The sequence below is a fragment of the Anas platyrhynchos genome, chromosome 4 (genome assembly GCF_047663525.1).
Source record: "Anas platyrhynchos isolate ZD024472 breed Pekin duck chromosome 4, IASCAAS_PekinDuck_T2T, whole genome shotgun sequence".
Classification (NCBI taxonomy): domain Eukaryota; kingdom Metazoa; phylum Chordata; class Aves; order Anseriformes; family Anatidae; genus Anas; species Anas platyrhynchos.
Genome location: NC_092590.1, coordinates 51,042,771 through 51,063,426, shown reverse-complemented (window position 1 = coordinate 51,063,426; position 20,656 = coordinate 51,042,771). Strand labels below are relative to the sequence as shown.

At 40.6% G+C, this 20,656-nt stretch overlaps 2 protein-coding genes across 9 annotated transcripts in view; one reads left to right on the top strand and one right to left on the bottom strand.

Moving 5' to 3' along the window:
* Positions 1 to 10,354, bottom strand: part of PPAT (phosphoribosyl pyrophosphate amidotransferase) — a 47,175-nt gene extending 36,821 nt beyond the window's left edge. Inside the window, exon 1 of the mRNA XM_038178494.2 lies at positions 10,073 to 10,354. Within this exon, the coding sequence (XP_038034422.1) occupies positions 10,073 to 10,200 (128 nt within the window). The 5' untranslated portion in view covers positions 10,201 to 10,354. The remainder of the gene's footprint in view (positions 1 to 10,072) is intronic.
* PAICS (phosphoribosylaminoimidazole carboxylase and phosphoribosylaminoimidazolesuccinocarboxamide synthase) overlaps positions 1 to 19,116 on the top strand; it is a 39,490-nt gene extending 20,374 nt beyond the window's left edge. For all 8 annotated transcript variants that reach the window (XM_072037598.1, XM_027457045.3, XM_072037597.1 and 5 more), the window contains 11 exons: positions 62 to 127; positions 1,313 to 1,497; positions 10,624 to 10,681; positions 11,185 to 11,382; positions 13,676 to 13,854; positions 14,434 to 14,613; positions 14,704 to 14,817; positions 15,600 to 15,683; positions 15,814 to 15,994; positions 17,092 to 17,250; positions 17,904 to 19,116. In XM_072037598.1, coding sequence (XP_071893699.1) covers positions 62 to 127; positions 1,313 to 1,497; positions 10,624 to 10,681; positions 11,185 to 11,382; positions 13,676 to 13,854; positions 14,434 to 14,613; positions 14,704 to 14,817; positions 15,600 to 15,683; positions 15,814 to 15,994; positions 17,092 to 17,250; positions 17,904 to 18,070 — 1,571 coding nt within the window. In that variant the 3' untranslated portion in view covers positions 18,071 to 19,116. The remainder of the gene's footprint in view (positions 1 to 61; positions 128 to 1,312; positions 1,498 to 10,623; positions 10,682 to 11,184; positions 11,383 to 13,675; positions 13,855 to 14,433; positions 14,614 to 14,703; positions 14,818 to 15,599; positions 15,684 to 15,813; positions 15,995 to 17,091; positions 17,251 to 17,903) is intronic.
* The last annotated feature ends 1,540 nt before the right edge of the window (positions 19,117 to 20,656 follow it).

Below are 20,656 nucleotides of genomic sequence, written 5' to 3'. Positions count from 1 at the left end.
GACTGACTATGCTTTTAGAATCTCTGCAAGATACTTAGTAACCTTGCTTCTCTCTTTTAAGTTTCAGTGGGAGATGTTACAGCAAACACAGGATCCTTGGGTATCAAGAGAAAAACATGGAATGATGGTAAGAGCCTCTGACTTTTTAAAGCATCTACATATTACTGTTAAATTGGATGCCACATACTAGTTTACAGTTTAAAAAAATCCTGTAACTTGTAATCCTGTAAACACCAACCTCCAAACTAACATTGATCTTGCACTTTTAACAATCTGCATGTGGGCCTAAGGCAATTTCTTTATTTGAATCTTCATCCCTGATAAAAAATCAATAAAAATGAGGGAGGCATTGGGAAATCATAGAATGGCTCGGGTTGGAAGGAACCTCACAGATAATCTAGTTCCAAACCCCCTGCCATAGGCAGGGATGCCACCCACTAGATCAGGCTGGCCAAGGCCCCATTCAACCTGGATAGGTATTATATATCCATTATATATATGGATATATATTAAAGAAATAATTCTTTAATTTGTGAGAGTCAAATGTAAGAAAAACATTAACAGATTTTAAAAGGAAGAAGCTGTTTAATAACCTGTGTTGCTCAGAGGAAAATATAGACAGTATCACAGTCATGGTTGTGATTTCTTCAACTTATACCATGTGTCAGTAAATGAGAGGAGAAATTATGTCCTTAAAACTGCAGAAGAGAAAAATAGGTTAAGATCTATTATCAAAGCAATGATATGTTAAAGAATCACTGACAGAAAAATGAAGGAATGGACAGCAATATGTATGCAATCTGAAAGGAAAGGTCACGAGCTATTCTTGTTCCTACTAAAATTGGCCCTAAATAATCAAATGTCCAAAAATGATGGATAACAAAGTTAGTTTTTAAGAGACTTCCCCTTACTTTTAATACTAAAATTATGTCTTGCCTGTAGACAGATGAACACAAACAGATCCAAACACTACACCATTTCTGTTCATTACATTGTTAGAAATTGCATTAACAGCACTAACTCTATGTAATTAAGTATTATTTCTTCTATTGTCAATTAGCTGTGTCTTGCAGAAGGCGGTAGCTAGGCAAAGCCTGAGAGTTCAAATATGAGAGAGCAGCCAGAATGATTTTTACAAGGTCTACTTCATTCCTACTGGTCATTATACAATGACCCCTTACACAACACCAGACAATGCCTGCCAAAAGAGGGTAATAGAAGGACAGCATTAGGGAAATGTGGCATGTGCTTGACTTCAGTCAGCAGTTCATTGACTTGTACACTCTAAGTGCATACTTTGCTTTGTTCACAGAGATGTCACCTGTTCCACTTAAGAAAAGTGCTTCTGAAAACACCATACTCCAGTTTCAAAAACTGTTAACAGAGAGAGTGCACACAGAAGGCAAAAAGTTACTGTTAGAAAGGCTTTGTAAGCAGGAAGAAATGCAAGACCTCAACAGAACTCAGCTGTATGCTGATCCATCAGCCATACAACAGGTTGGTTTAATGAACTTTCTAACAAATTAGCATGCAAAACGATTCTCTCAGATGGTAAGAAATTAAATAGACTTATTTGTGAGAGTAGGTCACCCACATGAGTACATGGTTGCTCCCCTTTAATTTATTCACCTTCAGACATCTGAATTAAAGAAAAGGTATGAGTTTCCATCATAATCTTTAACAATGAACTTCTAGAAGTGGCATCAGTTAGTCTAATAAATTATATAACTTCTTCCTAATGCCTTGGGTCACCTACATTACATAAATGACAGGGTTAATTGAAAGAAAAAATCACTTTGACTGATCAAAGAAAACATCTACACTTAAAAATTTCAACCTATCATGTTTAATTACTATGTCTAACCATTCTAGCAAATTAGTCCTCTGCAATTAAGTGAACTGTTAAGTGAACAAAGATTTTCTTTTTGGTTAGGCAAGGCTAGGCGGGGAAAAAAAATAACCCTTAATTCCTTTTACCCTGCTAATCTTGTCACCTGCTAAGGTAGGGAACCATCCCTATCTGCCTGCAGAGGGTATGGTGCTGTGCAGTAATGAACTGGAGAATTCAGTGAGCCAGAAAGTTGGTACCCACCTAGAAGGGACAGATACGGGTTCTGGTCCTTGTTGTAAGGGATCTGCCCTGTCCAGTAACCAACCAAATGAAGCAGAAAAAACATAGACACTGTACAGGGAGATGATAAATGACAAACACCATTAAGTAACCCTGCAGAAACCTACTAGCCAATACTTTGTGATTGTGTAAGCGAGTACTTTACAGCCTATCCTGCCTGCAAGGCATGCATTTGCAAGGTTTTCCTTTGAGTGTATTCAAGCAGAAGAACAACTCATTTGTGGATCTGTCATGTTTGTGCATAGACCTGCACAGCTCTGCCAAAGCTAGGTTAGTTCTGGGCACACACACAGACTCAAGTGAAGTCAAACAGTCAAGTTCTCATTGCAGAAGCAGCAGCAACCAGTTTTGTTCTGTTTTTTAAATACCCAGGGGCCTAAATTCCACTCAATCCCTCTTCACTAAATTTTACACAAAGATCTTAGTGGATCTAGTGCTTTGTTTCCCGTTCTGTGGTTACTTATTTTCTTGTTAATTCTTTTATGAGAGATTATATGAGGGTATTATTTATCTTCAAATTATACTGATTACCTTTCTACAATGGTAGACTTGATCTGTTATTTGACTAACACTTCAAAAACAATTCTGAGAAGTTAGAGAAATATCCCTAGAAAATCATCATTTTTGATCACTTTCTAAGTGATCAAAACTTCTTAGAGATCACTGTCTAAGTTGTGCCAGTGTATACTTAGTGACCATTTTTCACATTTACATTGGGTTCTTAGTGTAAACCAATGTAAATGTAAAAATCTTTAGCTTATAATGAGACAATTGTAATACTAATCACAGTTAGCTAAAAAACAACAACAAAAACCTTTCCTTTTTTCTTTCCTTTACAATTGCAATGGTTTAAAGACACATCCTTGAACTTACATCTATTATATTACTTGCATATAGAAATGCAACCTTTGGCAGGACAAGGAATCTGTCCCTGTCCCTGCTTTGTGATTAGGTGTCCTTCTAGAATATGCTAAGCTAGCTGAAGAGCTTCCTGTTCCTAGCAGCACTAAAATCACAGGTTAGTCCTTCTGTGGAAGGGGACAGAAAAAAATGTGTTCCCATTCTAATTCACTCCAGGTTATGTAAACAGTTGAGATCAATTCAGATTTAGATGAAGTTTTTAAGATAACTGTACTCCATTCCCTGAGTGCAAGGCTGAAGTTGCATAAACCAGCTGCCACTTGATAACTCATTGCAACATGAAGATCTCTTTATTCCTGCTGGATCCCCCACAAACCAGCTCATTTTGATAGTCTGACACCAGACTAACCCAGATGAAAAAAAAAAAAAAAAAGGAAAAAGAAAAAAGGCAAATGATTTTCTGTGCAGTTAGTGAGTTGAAGCAGCCCAGCAAGTCCTCAGGTGTGCTAGCCCTAACTTGGAGCAGCTCAAAGGTGCTTTGTTGCAGTGTGACTGCCCTCACAGAAAGAAGGCTAACTTGAGGAAGGCAGTTAGCATTGCAAAGACAAACTTCACTTAAAATTCTGAATGATGCATGAGGATTGCAGTCTCTCCAAAGCTTTGCTGTCACTCATTACAATGCCCCTGCCTGCTCCCACTACCCCCCAAAAAAACATCTTCTATCTTCTCTGAGAATACGAAAAAAAGACTTATTTTATTGATTAGAACAATCTCAATATGCATCTGTATTAAATGCTGCTGTCCAGGTGAAAACTGTACAGCAGTACTCAGGCAAAGGACTGTCTAAATTCTTAGAAGGTCAGAGCACACATGCAACTGCAGAGCGTGCATGCAATCTCTATTTGGAAACTGTTCATATCGACACTAGAGGGTAGGCATGAAGCAAGAACTGACAGAAAAAAAGCACGTGTGGCTTTCTACTTTTTTGTTGTTGTTGTTTGTTTTCCTCAGAAAACATGCCTGCACTTAGCAAAGAGCAGGATTTACCTAACAATGTGCAAAGAAGGTGGACTTCCCTTTGTGTGAGATTCCACTTCTATTCTGCTTTGTGGCTAGAAAGTATAGCATGCTTTTAAAAATTATTTTGACAGAAAGCTATCCCCTTCTTTTCTACCATTCACATTTATTTTTGGCCAATAGTGATAAGTCAAGTGTAGGGGAGTGTTTGGCACTAATACTTATACACTACTCACACTTCTTTGTAAGAAGTATTTTACTTGAACGTTTAGGAAGCTGAGACAGATAAATCAAAGTGGCATCAGGACAACCTTTCTTCATTGCAGTTGTGGCTATGATACAACATCACTTACTGCTTAGGGACAAAATAACATGAAGGTTGCATTCAGAATTCCAGTTGTCTAGAGCTATGGTCTGCTGCCTTTGACAGTATCTTCTGGGGTGGTGACAATGGGCTAAATCTAGTATCACTAAAATAGAGGATTTCTCAAGAAAAGTCCCTTCAAATACAGCATTTAGTTAAGCCAACTCATCCTTCCAGAGTATTTTTACATTTACTTGAACTTGTGCTGAGGCTCTGCTCTATAAATGTGTTACAGTCACACAATATTTAGCCTAGGCATGCATAAAGGCAAGTTAAACGCAACTTGGGACACATCTGACACTATCTGTTATGTGTGAGAACACTACAGTAAGACTCAGAGAATCTGAAAAGAACCACAATATGGTTCCTTTTAAGCAGTTAAGCCAGACCAGGTTGTTTCCATACAACTGTTCGTGAGAATCTAGTATAAATTACATCATGGAAATGATCCAGCTTAAAAATCCAAACCAACATCAAGTAATGATGGGAACAGCAGCGATCCTATGAAAAAGCCTTTGTTTTTCTCCCTCCTCCACAAATATCTGCACTATTAGCAGGGGACCATTCAGATTAAGGACATATCTCTGTCTTCTCCCCAGTTTGCCAAGGAGGATACTGAAATTTTTGAGGTGTAGCAGATAAATGGAAAAATCACCACCCCGATCTATAGTCCATTCACCTCTGAAGCACACTTATTCACTGAGATGAATGGATCCCTTTACACGTCTTTGATAGGGCTATTACCCTGGAAAGTCCCCTGAATGCCTCATTTAGTTTATTTCCTGGTAGCCCGAAATGTATTTGGGCCAAACGCCTGGAGAATGGGCTTCACTGAGCAGAGAGGTACTTGCATTCCTGGAGTCCAGGAATGCAGTCATCACTGTTGGCTTAAAAGCACTCCCTCCACACTCCCACTCTTCTGCAGATGGCGTCTGTTGCATTGGCACCAGCACTCGTGCTCAAATGGTTATCCACAACTTATTTAAGTTCTAACTTAGTAACAAGTTAGAACACCCCTGTTTTTTTTTGTTTATTTTAAAGTTCAAGAAAAGGGAGTGAGAGACACGGCAAAAAGAGCAGCCAGGACACTTTATTTGGCCTACAGCACCCATCAGGAACCAACCTGTGCTGTGTACAACCCTGATGCCATGCATCAGGCTCAAATTTAAGGGATGGGCAGACAAAGCAACAAAAAGCAATCCTGTGAAAATAACTCAAGAGCTGTATCATGCCTACATGGATGACTTAACTGAAGTCAATTTGAAGAAAAATGAAGTCTCATCCCCACTCCACAGCTAGGTTAATGTGACAGAATTAAAGTCTGTTGGCCACAATAAATTTAATAGCTATTATCTCTGAAACATCCTCTTTAAATACACCCTTTAGTACCACTTATCTGCTGGTTTTCCCCCTCCTTATGTTATCTTATTCCAATTCGTAATTCCACATCCAGAGATAAGACCTAAGGCTGGACTGCATTTTGTGAAATACACATTATACTCCAGGGATTGGAATGTGGTTAGAATGTAAGTCTGGTTTGTCTTCACTTTCAGGAAATCGCCATACAGGAAAGTACGTAAACAGCTGTAACAGCTGTAACGGATGTAAGAGCTCAGCACAGTCGAAAGTGAGCCAAATGCCTCACTCATTTCCCTTCCTGCAGTAGTGAGCGGTGTGGTGTCTACTTAAACTGGGCTGTCAGCACCTAGCAGCACAGAACAGCCTATAAACTTAAACCAGTACTACCTGTACTATACCAGTACTATAAAGTGTTACTATTAGCTACATGCAGTAAGAGTCTCTGAAAGTACTCGAGAATCTTTTACCAGCATGTACAGCACAAATGTGCTGGTAAAACCCCATACAGGCTCAAGTTATTAGCTGGACATTTTACCCAGTATATTCCATAGGGAATGTATATACAAGTATGATTAATTACAACATTTGGCGTTTAGACAGTTAAAACATTAACTGCTGCTTTTGCATCTGGGGATGGAGGATTTGCTAAACCCATACTGGGTTCTTAAGATGAAAAGAAAAGGGTTACACACCAAATTATAAGGATCATTACCTGCAGCATATCCATAATCCTCAGAAAATTTCCATCCATTTGGTCTAATTTGCTCAGGTGAGACACCATACCAATAACTTACTAAAAAGCGTTATAAAATCTGTCTTGCAGCCAAGAGGTTGTATATAAAAGGTAGATAATCCGATTCAATATGCTATGCTGACTGGAGATATTTAGAAGAGTGGCTAATTGGGATCAACTAGCAATTCTACTGGATAGAAAGCAAAGTAAAAAGCCTAGCTTACAACAGTGGTGGTTAATTTGGCATGGTTGTGTGAGTTTTAATAGTGGACAGTCACAGGGAAGGTATCAAAAAACATGCCTGCCAAGTGTCCTTTCCTTTTACTTTGCTTCTCATCACCAATCCCATACATAGACCCAGCTGAGCTGGAATAAGAAATAATCCCTGTCTTAACCAGACTTCCACCTGCACAGAAAGGGCCTTTTAAAGATCTTATTAAAAAATCAGCACAAAGCTGAATTGCAGGTTTCAGTTCATGGCATTACTGCCAAAAATATTTTCCAAAGAATTTTGCAAAAAGTTAACAAGAGTCACACTTGTTCCAAGATTAAGGTTGCAAATTTGTCCTGGTCAAGGACTCAAATGACGTTTAATAGATTTGTAACTCGCAGTACTCCTCCTCCCTCCCTCACCGCCCCCAAGAAAGTCCTCTCCTTACCAATATCCCTTGACTTTATTTTGGCAGACAGTAGATTTTATAGTGATTTTGTTCCCCAGCTTACAGTTTGTAAAATGACTTAGAATACCCACTTTGTTAATGTTAAACCCAGAGTAACGGTTTTAGCTTTAAAGGCTTTAAAGTTTCAAACATAATGAAATTCACTGCTAACATAACTATAAAAATGCGTCAAAACCAGATGAAAATCACTAACAAATGGCCTTAAGTTAAATTGGTACAATGTTCTTAGTGCATGGAAAGACTGTTAGTAGGAATACACACATTTTTTTTTGTTTTAATTCACAGTTCACCACTATTAAGTAAAAGCCAATGAAAAGCCATATTCTGCCTTCTGCTACAAAGGAGTGTGAATTTAGGCTTTGACATCTGAGCAGCTGTTTTTTAATTAAAAAAAGAAAAAAGGAAAAAAAAAAAAGGAAAAAGCTTTAAGAAGTTGTCACTTGCATGACAATAAAGTGAGATTCTAAGTCAGCTTTTCCTGGTGTGTCTGCTTGTGGGCCCACTGCAGAACCCAGCTTACAAATACACCTGACTTCATGCAGAATAGTTTCAGTGATACAAACAAAACCACTCAAATACATGCTAAAATATACTGTTTGATTGATGCAGTGTACTGAGTTTCAAGCTTTCAGTTGCAAACATCCTTACTGAAGTAAAGCTCTCCAAAGCGCCTGAATATCTTTCTAACGCTGTAAAAAAACTATCAGCTCTTCAGGCCATTTATCACAAAAAGCAAAGCCTTTTACTTTGCTGCAAATGCCTGTATCAGAACACAGAGCACAAGGAATTCATGCCATGTGTTTTTGTGGCTTGTAACAAGCACTCTATGTTTATGCATACAGATAGGATTTCAAGGATTAGAAATTATGATGTGTTCCCAACAGCTTGCTCCACTTTGTGTAGATCAGTCATCTCAAGAATGCAGCTCAATGCACTGCCATGCTTGAATATTCTAATTTCTAAAATCTGAGGTGAATTAAGGGCCAAATTCTGACATTTGACTTACTGCACAGGACTAATTAGCAACAGAAGAATCATGACTATGACTATCTAAGGCCAGTAGTCATTACCTACACATCCTTATTAATTTCAACGGGATGTCTAAGGACTTTATTTTCTAGCGGACAACCAAACTTCTGATGGTCACTCAGGGCCTGCTTGGGACTATCCATTGTTATTTACCTACCATACCTCTCTCCCATATTTACATACCTTGAAAGGAATACTGTTAAAGAGATGCTTCTTACCTTTTCAGTTTAAAAGAATGTGCTTAGTGTAATTTACTGATACAGTTGATGCTAAAACTTAATCCTGGTTTTCAAGAGATGTTCCAACAAGAACAGGTGCTACTTTATTACCTCCTGATAGGGATGCCACCGCCTTTTACTACACTAAGGGAAAATTCAAAGAGGTTAGAGAGAAACATTAAAGGAAATGGGAACATTTAAATCTCAGCTATTTAATAGAATTTTATTGCGTGTTTGAAAGGTATACCTAATTGAATGGGCTGTTTAACTTCACAGTGAAAGTAAACAAGTTTGATTTTACAGATGCAATAAGGTTTATGTTTCTAAGAAACCATCCCTTAGATTTCTTTAGTTACTGAGTTACTAAAGAAATCAAAATCAGAGGTAGTGTATGTATGCCTTTAGGTACTTATTCTGTGATTTTTTAGAACTTGCCAATTGCTTCCACTGTAGTCACAATATTAGCATTACTGGCTACAGTTGTCTCAAATAAGGCTCCTCAGGGGGCATTTGATACTAAAGAACTCATGGAAATATACTTGTCAAGTGCCCGTCAGAAAAAAAAAAAAAAAAGAAAAAAATGTGTATTGAAAATCATGAAATAAGGTTGCAGTGAAAGTTGAGACAATAAGCTGCAAAATGATGAAAAACACAGCAGTCATTTTATTTCCAACTAAGAAACTCCATCCAGGTTCACTAGTGTAACTGTGCAGGCATAAATGGGATCAGATTTTTTTCCAGCCTCTTTACAGAGAAGTGGCTCAACCTAAAATAAGACCATTAATTGATTACCCGGCTTCATTCCTTGGATTTTGTAGCTTTATCATTCCCAATAAAAGTGATTTTGACGGACACTGGCAAATATATGTAGCTTACAAATGATACAGCTGCAATCCAAAGAGACATTAGTACCTGAGTGTGATGTAGGGATGCACCATTTAGCCAGGGAAAGTACCTAAAACTTGGCTATAACAAGCAGAAAACCTGAACGTAAACAATTTCATACTCTTGGTCCAGAACAACTTCGGAGCAACCCTCACATGTCTGTGACCTCAAAAATACAGTGACCCCCCCCCCCTTTTTTTTTCCCCCCTTCTTCGGTGCATGTGTGCCTAGAGCAGCCCACCTCCCCAGCCTCATGCATGTGCCTGTTTTCACCCACTTTCCACCAACGCGAAGTGAAGCGAGGCTTCCCGCACAGGCGTTTGGGGTGCAGAGCCCAAGCTCCCACGTGCGTGTGGCCGTGCATGTGCTCCCACGAGGCAGCCAGACCTCGCTGGCGCCGAGATAGCGATGGGTGTACGCTCAACTCCGAAACGCCAAGCGAGGGCAGAACCAAAACTCCACAGCCCCCCACAGTCGCTCACGGATGTTGACGGGGCCGCAGAGCTCCCGGCTGGCAGGCGAGCTTTCTCTGCCCGCACCACTTGTGGCTGCGAGGAGGGAGCCCCGCGGAGCTCTGAGCGCCCTTTTCTGTTCGCGCAGCCTCCCCTCGCCCTCGGCGGGGCTGCGTATGAGCAGCAGCATCTCCAGCAGGGCCTCGCCGCCAGAGCGGGACGGCAGCGGGGCTCGGAGCGGGAACGGGCCCCGGCCACGCCGCTCCTTGTGCCCGGCCGCCGCCGATGAAGGAAGGGATTTCCCCCCCCCCCCCCTTCTCCCCTCCTCCCGCTGCCCCCTTACCTGTGCTGCAGCCCCACCAGCCCCAGCGTGATGACATGGGGCACGTCCAGCTCGGTGGGCCACACGCCGGAGGCGATGCAGCCGAACACGCCGCACTCCTCGCGGATGCCCAGCTCCTCCAGCTCCATGGTGGCAGCGGGGAACCGGGCACCCAGCACCGGGCAGCGGCGTGTGGCGGCGGCGGCGGCTCCCCTCCCGCTCTCCTCTCTCTCTTCCTCCCTCCCTGCCTGCCTCACGCAGCCAACAGCGCCGCGCGGGGCCGCCGGTAGCCTGCCTCATTTACATGCGGGGGGGCTGCGGCCCCGCACGCCGCCCCCTGCCCCGCCGGGGGGCTCGGGGGCTGCCGGGGGGGGGAACGGGGGCGGAGGGCTGGGGGGCGGCTGGGGATTGAGGGAAGAGGGGGGGGGGGGGGGGGGGCAGCAAGAGGAGGCACGGGGTGGCGGCCATTAGCGCTGCCCGCCCCCCCCGCCTGCCCGCCCCTTCTCGCGGCCCTTCTTACCGCGGCGCCGAGGCCCGGCGGGGTGCGCTGAAGGCTCTGTCCTGTGCCCTAGGTGCCTGCCGCCGCCGCTCCCGCCGCCATCGCCATCGCCATGGCCCCCGCCGGCTCAGGTAACCGTTGGGGCGCTGAGGGGGCCGGTAACGGCCGGGGGCTGCTGCTGCTGGTGGTGGTGTTGGTGGTTTGGGGAGAGAGGGAGTAGCGCAGCCGCCTGTGGGCTCTGGGGGAGTGAAGTAAAAGTTTTTCGTCACAAAACTTCTTTTTTTTAATATATATTTTTATTTTACTTTATTTTATTTATTTTGATTTGGGGGAGGGGGGTGCACGCTGATCGCCGCGCCCCTGAAGCGAGGCGCGAGAGCTCCCCCTCAGAGCGCGAGTCCGGCAGTGAAAAAGTAGTTTTAAAGAGAAAGAACTAAGTAAAAAGTAGTAAAAGTAGTAAAAGTTGCCCCCCCACGCTTACGCCGGCGCCCCCTGAGGCAGCGGCCGCGTGTGGAAGGTGGCTGAGGAAAGTTAGCCCGCGCCTCCTGGGGATGCTGCTGGGCACGGAGCTGTTCGGGTGTGAAGAATAAGAAGGCTCTTTCGATCTCAAATTCTTCTTTCTGTTGTTCTGTAGAGCTGAAACTTGGCAAAAAAGTGAACGAAGGTAAAACAAAAGAAGTGTACGAGCTGCCAGATATCCCGGGATGCGTTCTGATGCAGTCGAAAGACCAAATAACAGCGGGAAACGCGGCCAGGAAGGACCGAATGGAGGGGAAGGCTGCCATTTCCAACACAACCACGAGCTGTGTGTTTCAGCTGCTGCAAGAAGCTGGTAAGTGTTCTGAAGGCAGAACAAATGCCTGCGTATTGAGATGGTGTTGCAAACCATTGATGCTTCTATACTGATTTATCCTGCCTCGAGGCTGTGATGCTTTCGGTTTTGTCTTTCTTTTTTGTTACTTCATAGTTCGGCGTTTTTCCTTCTAGTGCTACAGACCTGGGTAGGTGACTTGGTCGTTTAGACCATGAGAGTATGTGAAGTAACCTAATCCACCACTATAGTTTCTCCTGTTTGTCTGGACATACCCTTAACCCTCCACTCTGCTACAAAGCCCCAGCTGAGTAGCAGTTGCTCTAAAAGCTGTATTATCTGTTATAAATTGATAGATCTCAGTCAAACAGTAAAATCAGTGTGTTTCAAATGTGAGGGAGAGAAGGGAGCTTTCTGTATAGTTGTATCTACCTCTGTTTCTATACAAGTATTTCTTCAAGGACAGGTGGAGGTGAAGGCCTTTTGTGAATGGATTGGTGGAGAAAGAAGACTTGATCAAGTTGTTCAGTATGATCCCCAGTCACTGGCTTTCCCAGGAAGCCTGTTGTTGATATGGTACAAAGAAGTCTATGGGGTCTTTCCATTTATTTTTGCAGTTGATTAGAGATACTGGTTCTAATTCAGAAGCAATGAATTACGTGGCTTTGCCTAATTCTATATTAATTAATATATAGGCCAATAATTAAGCTACTAATTTTAATACTCTACATATGCAGCATGAAATCAAAATACTAAGGAGCTGCCTCAAAGACTCTTAAATAGCTTTCACTCAGTAGCTTCAGGTGCTCTGGAAGAGTATACAGAGTAAATTGCAGCTGCAGGTTAAAGCAACAAAAGAAGTAGGGTTCTGCTCTGGTTTGATTATTTGACAGGCATACATTTCAGATAACATGCATGCCTTATTGTAGAAATAGTTTGTTTGCTTTTTTCGCAACTCTTCTTGACCTACTTTATCAAAGGTAGTGATTTACAAAGGATTCTGTTAAAGTTTCTCTCCCACTTAGAGCAGAGCAAATGTCAGCCTTTCAAAAGCACACATCTGCAGTAATTGAAAACTGTAGTCAATAAAAAAGCTATGAGGGGGATTTAATGCCTGGATTTAGAAGTTACTTGGTAGGCAGTTCATTTCTTTTAATCATTGTCCTTGAGGGCCTTATAATAAACTATAAAGATGTGATTGGTGACAGGACGAGGGGGAATGGGCTTAAGTTGCGCCAGGGGAGTTTTAGGTTAGATGTTAGGAAGAACTTCTTTACTGAAAGGGTTGTTAGGCACTGGAACAGGCTGCCCAGGGAGGTGGTGGAGTCACCATCCCTGGAAGTCTTTAAAAGACGTTTAGATGTAGAGCTTAGGGATATGGTTCAGTGGGGACTGTTAGTGTTAGGTTAGAGGTTGGACTCGATGATCTTGAGGTCTCTTCCAACCTAGAAATTCTGTGATTCTGTGATTTCAGTACTGTGTTTTTAGGTTCTTCTTCCATGGTTGCTGGAAGTGGAATGGAATAGAGCTACTTCTTGAAGTGATTGTTTGCAGATCCTTTGTCCTCTTTTTATGGTGGATGCAGTTGGGTTTGACATTTGTCTTTCCCTAGGAGTGAGATGAGAAGAGAGCTGTATTACACTTAAAATGACTATTGGCACCAATTGGCTGTCAATGTTTAATATGTTCTTGTATCTTAAAATTATATAAGATATGCTGGAGGAGATTCATATTTATATGTATTGTTGAGTCTAAATGTCTGTTGTCCAACAAATCACAATGATCTAGTGCCCTACATAAATGTTAGACCTTCCTTTCATTAAAAAAAATAAGTCATTCTTTCCCTTGCCCCATCCTCTTTTGTGAATGAAGTAGCAAAAATTACCTTATATTTTGCTGTCTTTTGCTAACTCCAATTGCCCTTCACTGTATGATGTTCCAGTCCATAGATCTTCCACCAGAGGGTATATTTGGGTACTGTTGCTGCTAACTTTTTTTTAAAAAACAAACCATCATGAGGGAAGGATTTGCAACGATTGGATTTCTGACCAGAGCAGAAGGACCTGAACAACAGGTGAACATGGCATGATAAAACTGGCAAAGTACTGACCTGTAGGAAAATAATGGCAGTGAAGGCCTTTTGCAAGGCAAAAATGAAGCCCTCTTGTTAGGCTTAAAATACGTTGAAGAGGTTCAGTGTATCCCTGAAGTCCAGAGAGAAATAAGATTTGTTTGTGCTTAAACTTAAAGATGCTTTTGAGTCTTGTTTCAGTTGTGGAGTTTGTGTAGTAATGGAACTAATCTTTATATTTAGGAATCAAAACGGCTTTTGTCAGAAAACACAGTGACACAGCATTCATAGCAGCTCACTGTGAAATGATCCCGATCGAATGGGTGTGCAGAAGAATTGCTACTGGCTCTTTCCTCAAAAGAAACCCTGGTGTCAAAGAAGGCTATAAGTTTTACCCACCCAAAATTGAGATGTTTTTCAAGGTAAGTTTCCTTTCCTATGGTGTTAATCAAACTTAGAGCTAGAAAAACTCTGTAGCATCTTTCTAAAAATGCTGGTGAATAGCAGGTTGCACTAGCAATTGACCTTCTTTTAGGGTTGGTGGTATCACTCGCTATCTTGAAACTTTCTCATATTCTCATCCAAGAGCTGTTTTGTCCAAAGCACATACGGTGCAATACTGGCTCATGGGGGCATGAAAGAGTGACAAGCGAAATGGGATAGAAAGGAGACACTTTCTGATATATCCCAGGAGGAGTTATGTCTTGTGAACTATGACCTAAAGTGCTTGTGTTTTGTGGTTTGTTTGTTGTTGTGTTTTTTTGTTTTCTTGTTTTTTTTTGCTCTCGGAATGCTGTCCAAACTTGAAGTGTTTTGAAAAATGTTAAAGTGTTACAAGTGTGTTTAATGTTGCTCTCTGTTTTTAAGCACTAATTACAAAATTCTAGTTACAAGCCAATATCTTTTTTATTTTAAGCCCAAATGTACTATCTTCTAATGGTTATTTTTCCATTATAGTAAGCTTAACTTAATGTTCTTACCTGTTTTGGTTTTCTTAATAGGATGATGCTAACAATGATCCACAGTGGTCTGAAGAGCAGCTAATTGAAGCAAAATTCTCTTTTGCTGGACTTACTATTGGCCAGACAGAAGTGGATATTATGGCTCGTTCTACTCAAGCTATTTTTGAGATCCTGGAAAAATCATGGCAGCCCCAAAACTGCACTCTGGTAGACCTGAAGGTATGCAAGTACGACTTCTCACGTTCCTAGTTCTGACAGGAAAGATATCACTGAATAGTTCCTAAGATAGGATTCTTGTTGTCTTTTTAGATTGAATTTGGTGTTAATATTTTGACAAAAGAAATCGTTCTTGCTGATGTTATTGATAATGATTCATGGAGACTGTGGCCATCAGGAGACAGAAGCCAGCAGAAGGACAAACAGGTAATGTTTAGTCTTTTTATCTTCTAAGTCATTTGGAAAATAGAAAGAAAAGAGTAAAACAAACACTTAAATACCTGCTTTCGGAGTACCTTTTTTTCCCCAGATAATAGGAAGCAGGGTTATTACTCTATTGTTGAACTTAAATCAGGAAACAGAACTATTCAGTTGTTTACCCGAATCATGTAGTGGCATGTCTGAGTGAATTGCTCTGTGCTTTTTGTTCATCTACTTAAAGTGAGGTACACTGTAATGTCATGCAGAACCTAGGCTGGCTAGTGCAATGCTGCTACAGGCTGTCATGTCACTACAAGTTCCAACTTTACATTATTTAAATTAATTAATTCCAAATAAAAAATAAATTAGTTCTATGTTTTCTTAAGCTTACCTGTTGGGAAGTCAGCAAAACCTTGATAGTTGGTGTGGCTAAAAGCCTTCCATGTTAACAAATGGCTATGAATTATAACATAGATGGTTGTTTGCTGAGGTAGTTGTGCATTAGTTCCTCCTTGCTTTCATCTTCCATGTTATGTATAAAAGAAGCAATTGCATCCATTTCAGCCCTTATTTTGATATGATTAAAAACTTGGCTCTTTCCACTTCATATTCTATGCAAAAAAAAGGACTCGCTTTAGAAGCTCTCTTCTGTAACTACCATTATTGTCTCTCCTTCCTTGTTAGAAATGGCATCAATATTTCAGCTGGGGTATTCTTAATTATGGTAGCAAAATGAGTGCTTTTTGTACCCAAAGCGCAACAACAATTTTCATATTTGTTTTTTTCAGTCCTATCGAGACCTGAAAGAAGTGACTCCTGAAGCACTGCAAATGGTTAAGAGAAACTTTGAATGGGTTGCAGAAAGAGTGGAGGTATGTACATGTGGGGTTTTCATGTTTGGTTTTGGGTTGGTCAATTGTTTTTCTCCTCTAATGAACGATGTATCTAGAATCCTGCTTACTGTTTTTCCTTCTTCTGCCCCTACCCCCTTCTCCTCCATAGCTGCTTCTGAAAACAAAGAGCCAAGGTAGAGTTGTGGTATTGATGGGATCCCCTTCTGACCTCAGTCACTGTGAAAAAATAAAGAAGGCATGTGCAACCTTTGGAATTCCTTGTGAGTTAAGAGTAACCTCTGCCCACAAAGGGCCAGATGAAACTCTGAGGATCAAAGCAGAATACGAAGGTAAATGCCAAAGAAATTAGTTAGATTGAGTTTCAGATTGTTAGATTGAGAGTTAGATTGAAACAATATCATGTACAAAAATTATTTGTCATTTTAAGGAGTTGTGTGGGTGTCTCTTCCAAATTTTGTTAAACATGACTAAGCTGTTACAATGTACTTCTTCATTTGCTAATTACATAATGATAGGTTATAGGCTGCACTAAGCAATTATGGAATAATGCATTGTCCCACAGCCCAGACACAACTTCCATTACTCAAAAGCCTGAACTCTGCTTTTAACCCAGTACCTGAACTGCTTTGCCCAGGCCTTGATAATATTTATACCAGCATCAGTAGCAAGATGCTGCAGGAAGTGTATTTCTGAAATGTGGAAGTGATGATTTCTCTAGCAACTAAGTGTTTTTATATGTTACTTACAGGGCAGATGTTGCTGCCATCATCCTACCTGTTTATTGAAAATACACTTAATAATTTTAGATGCCATGAGAAAAATGTGATTTAAATTTCTACCAAGAAAACTTGACATCTCTTTAAAAAGGTGTATATGCTACCAGAGAAGAGCGAAGAATTAGCTATTTATGCTTATAGGAGTAGTATACTTCCTACAGAGGAAAAACTGACAGATGAGCTATGAGGGGAAGCAGTTAAAGTCTCAATGACAGTACAGATATGGTGACTACAGTTAAAAGGCACTTGTTTAAAGGTGAATTGGTTAAGACTTTATAGAATAGAAACATAGCTTAACATTTGAGCAAGAATACAGCCAACTAAGTCTCCAGTATCTTTAAATGCTGTTCTTTTCAAAAGCTAAGCAGCACTTAGTCATCTGATAATGGTACTTTTCCTCAGAGGCAGAGTAAGGCATGCTAACTTCAGTTACAGTAGGCAATATCTGGGTTTTAAGGCTCCAAGATTTGACTTAGTTTTGCAAAGGAGAAATTCAAGATAAAACTTTAGTGCTATGTAGCAGAATCAACAAAACTAACTGCAGGCAGAAGAGCTGTATACTCTGATAAAGCCCCTACAAAAGCAAGTGGGAGGAAACAAGGTGGATGGCTTATCTGATGTTCTTCTTTGCTTTTCTTCCCCCTCCCAAGGAGATGGAATCCCAACTGTGTTTGTTGCAGTGGCTGGCAGAAGCAATGGTTTGGGGCCAGTGATGTCGGGTAACACTGCTTACCCAGTTGTCAACTGTCCTCCACTTTCAGCTGACTGGGGTGCCCAGGATGTGTGGTCTTCTCTCAGACTACCCAGTGGTAAGACAATCTTCAACCAGTGCTGTTGTACTGATAGGCTAGAACAAGTAGAGCTATATGTGTGTGCGCACACACACTGTTTGGAACAGTGGATCAGTACTGAGCAAAGTCTTTAGAAATCTCTTGCACACGTTCTCTTTTTTTTTTTCTGGGCTTTTTGCAATCAAATCAGTAGAGCAAAGATTACATACAAATACCCTTTGAAAGATACAATCCTTTGCTTATCCTTACTAAACATCTGAATTTGAAGCTGGAATTAGTATGAATGGGAACTTTTTTTGTTCTACTTACAGAGCTGCATTTTACTATGATCAAAAAAGAAAAACCTTTCTACAATTGGCTTATAACAGTGCATTATTGCCTGCATGGATTTTGATTTTTGTTAGTGACTAGAATGGATGTTTGACAGCACAAAGGCCTAGAAGGCTGTTACCGCTGAATGAGGAGAGTCATTTGTTATGCTGGCTTCTGGTTTCAAATGCCACAAAGAGAAGTAATAAACATGGGACACTTCAGGAGTTTCAAAACTAGATCATGCAGCTCCTGAGTGCTGAAACAAGCATTGTTTTAAGTTGTTATTTAGAGGCAGTGTTTTGCTTGTGCCTAGAAAACATGCTTTGGTAGGTGTAGGTAACGTTTTCCTTTCTTTGCAGGCCTCGGCTGTCCTACTACTCTGTCACCTGAAGGAGCTGCTCAGTTTGCTGCCCAGATATTTGGGTTAAACAACCACTTAGTGTGGGCCAAACTGCGATCAAGCATGTTAAACACATGGATCTCCTTGAAGCAGGCTGACAAAAAGCTTCGAGAGTGCACCTTGTAAGTCAAACTAACGAGTAACTTTTTCTAGCTACACAAAACTAATGGCGTGTACATTCATTAGGGTTCTCAGTTGGATGAGCTGAGAAATTCTTTATCTTTTCTGACAGAAGAAAGAATTTTTAGAACAGTAGATGGAGCCTGCTGTGTCCTCATCCCTCTCTTCTGCATTTTTTTTTGGTTTTAAGTTTTTTAATATAACTTAGTAAAAGATGGGGAAAATAGTATTTTAGTTATCTTTCTGCTGCTCCAAAATAGTGCTGTTCTGCTTTTCAGTGTAGACTGTTAACTACAGCTGATGTTCATGTCAAGATAATGATTTGGTGATTCAAATAGAAATCCCCTTGTTTTCTGTTTCTGTAACAGTAATATTCTTCCATAGTAATAATGTATGGCCTGAACTTTATTAACTCAACAGGACTAACTAAAACTAGTACTGATACTGTTCTGCTTGCAATGATGGTATGCTTTCCTTTAGCAATAAAATGGCAACATATGCTGTATTAATAAGAAAATAATCTGGAAAAATGTAAGAGCCTGAAAGAAATATCTGCCTTATTTAAAAATCACAAATATTCATTATATTTTCTCATGTGTGTATGTATGCACATATACATCCCATCACTATCATCTCAAATGCTGTGATGAAGTTAACACCAGTTCTGTTGTTCACAAGCTATAGATTTGAATGGAATTGTAACTAGGCTTGTTGCCTACTTGCTGTAACCCTTGACTAGTCAAGTCTTTGCCCTTTAAATACTAGGCCAATCTCTAGGACCTATGTGGTGTTGTCAGACTATCCTCATACACTTCAGTAACTCTAGCTGTATGTATCTATATTCCCTCACTCATTGTTTCTATGGGAATTGTACTGAACTGAAGGTGGGAACAAATGATAAAGCACCGAACTACTGGGGGAAATCTAAGCATGATTGTCTCATCTTTGCACATACCATTCTTCTAAATAGGTACTGATTCTGAGAAATATGCAATTATTCAATGTATGTAACATTCATGCTTTTTATAATTAAATAAACTATTGAATTCAAAGCTGTTCACAGAGACTTGATAAACACAAATTAGTCATCAGCTGTGGTGTATAACTTCACGATCTGAAATTAGGTGAAACACTTGTTGAAGTTTATGTGCTAAATTTGCACAAGGGTGGCTTTTGCAAGGTGAAGTAGTAGACAACATAGCTCCCTGTTACAGGAAACTGTGTTGCTTTCTTCATAAAACATGTTAAGAGTTATCTTAGAGGCAGAAGTGTTAACAGCAAGTTCTTCCCAAAGTTCATGCTGTGAAATGCAAGTGCTTCCCTCATTTTTCAGCATTCCATTTATTGTACTGAGGCAGTAACCTGAATATTTCTTCAGCCAGCACTTGCTTGTGGTTTTGTCCAATATTAAAAAACTATCCCAAAAAATTCTTAAGTGCACTTATCTTCCCCAAAATTACAATGTAGAAAGGTTACTGACATCAATTTGTATTTTTTAAATTGAGGGAAATACCTGTAATAAAAATACATTTTTAAGCTACTGTGGACCCTAGATTAGATCATGTCCTAATTAGCAGTTACCTGCTTAACTGCAGAAGTCCTTAGAAGGTATCAGCAAACAGCTGTTTAGAATTCCTACCCAAAGAAGAAGCACACCTTTATGCACACTAGAGAAAGCATGAAAAGGTTGATTTTTTTAAATCAAACAGCAGAAACTCCACACCTGAAGTTCCTGCAGAGCTTAAGTACCTCTACAATTGGGTTGCAGTCCCAATCCCTATTCAATTTCAGATCTAAGTATGTGCATTTGAAACTCAAAATCTTCAGAACTGTGCAACTGCTTGCTGCGTGATTGGAGAGACCTGAAGCCTCTAGCTTCATTTTCAGAAATTCCATTTCCCTACCCCTTAAGCATCTGCTGTTGTCCTTGTGCAGAACCATCTTAGGTCTTGACAGGCCGCAACAGCTAAGCCTCTTACTCATCTAAGTCCCATCAGGATACACAAAATCAGTATTACAGCCAGAATCACAAAGCTTACCCACTCCCTCAAAACGAGATGCCCTCCAAGTTAGAACAGTCACCCAAGTTATAAATAAATTAATCCCTTCTCTACTGGGAAAAAGGGACAAAACTTAAGTTTTTCCTTAGAAGGGTGCTTTAACTGCCATGGTCATTTAGAAAGTCTATAGGAGGGGAAAATCCCCTTTTAGGGCTATTTCAATTTGTTTCCTTAAATGACTGCAATAGGTGTTAGACCATCACAAGGCTGCAGCTGATCATGACTTCAAAATATCAGTTCAGTTATAGTGTGAATTCTCTGAAGGATTTAACTGGAAGAGTGTGCCTTGACTGTAAAGATCTTAAAACTTGAAGAAGATAAAAGATTTCTCATTCCCTGTGGAAGGTAAAATTCAGAAGTTCTTGAAGAAGGAATTAAGTTGCATTTGTGTGGAACTCAGTAGAAGAACCAACAATAACATCTTATCTCCCCCCCTCTCTCCTGATGACAGATGTCATCACAAGTAGGATGATGTCTTCATAGAAAAATAGAACAGCAAACATGTTGCCAAACCACAACAGACACTTGAGAA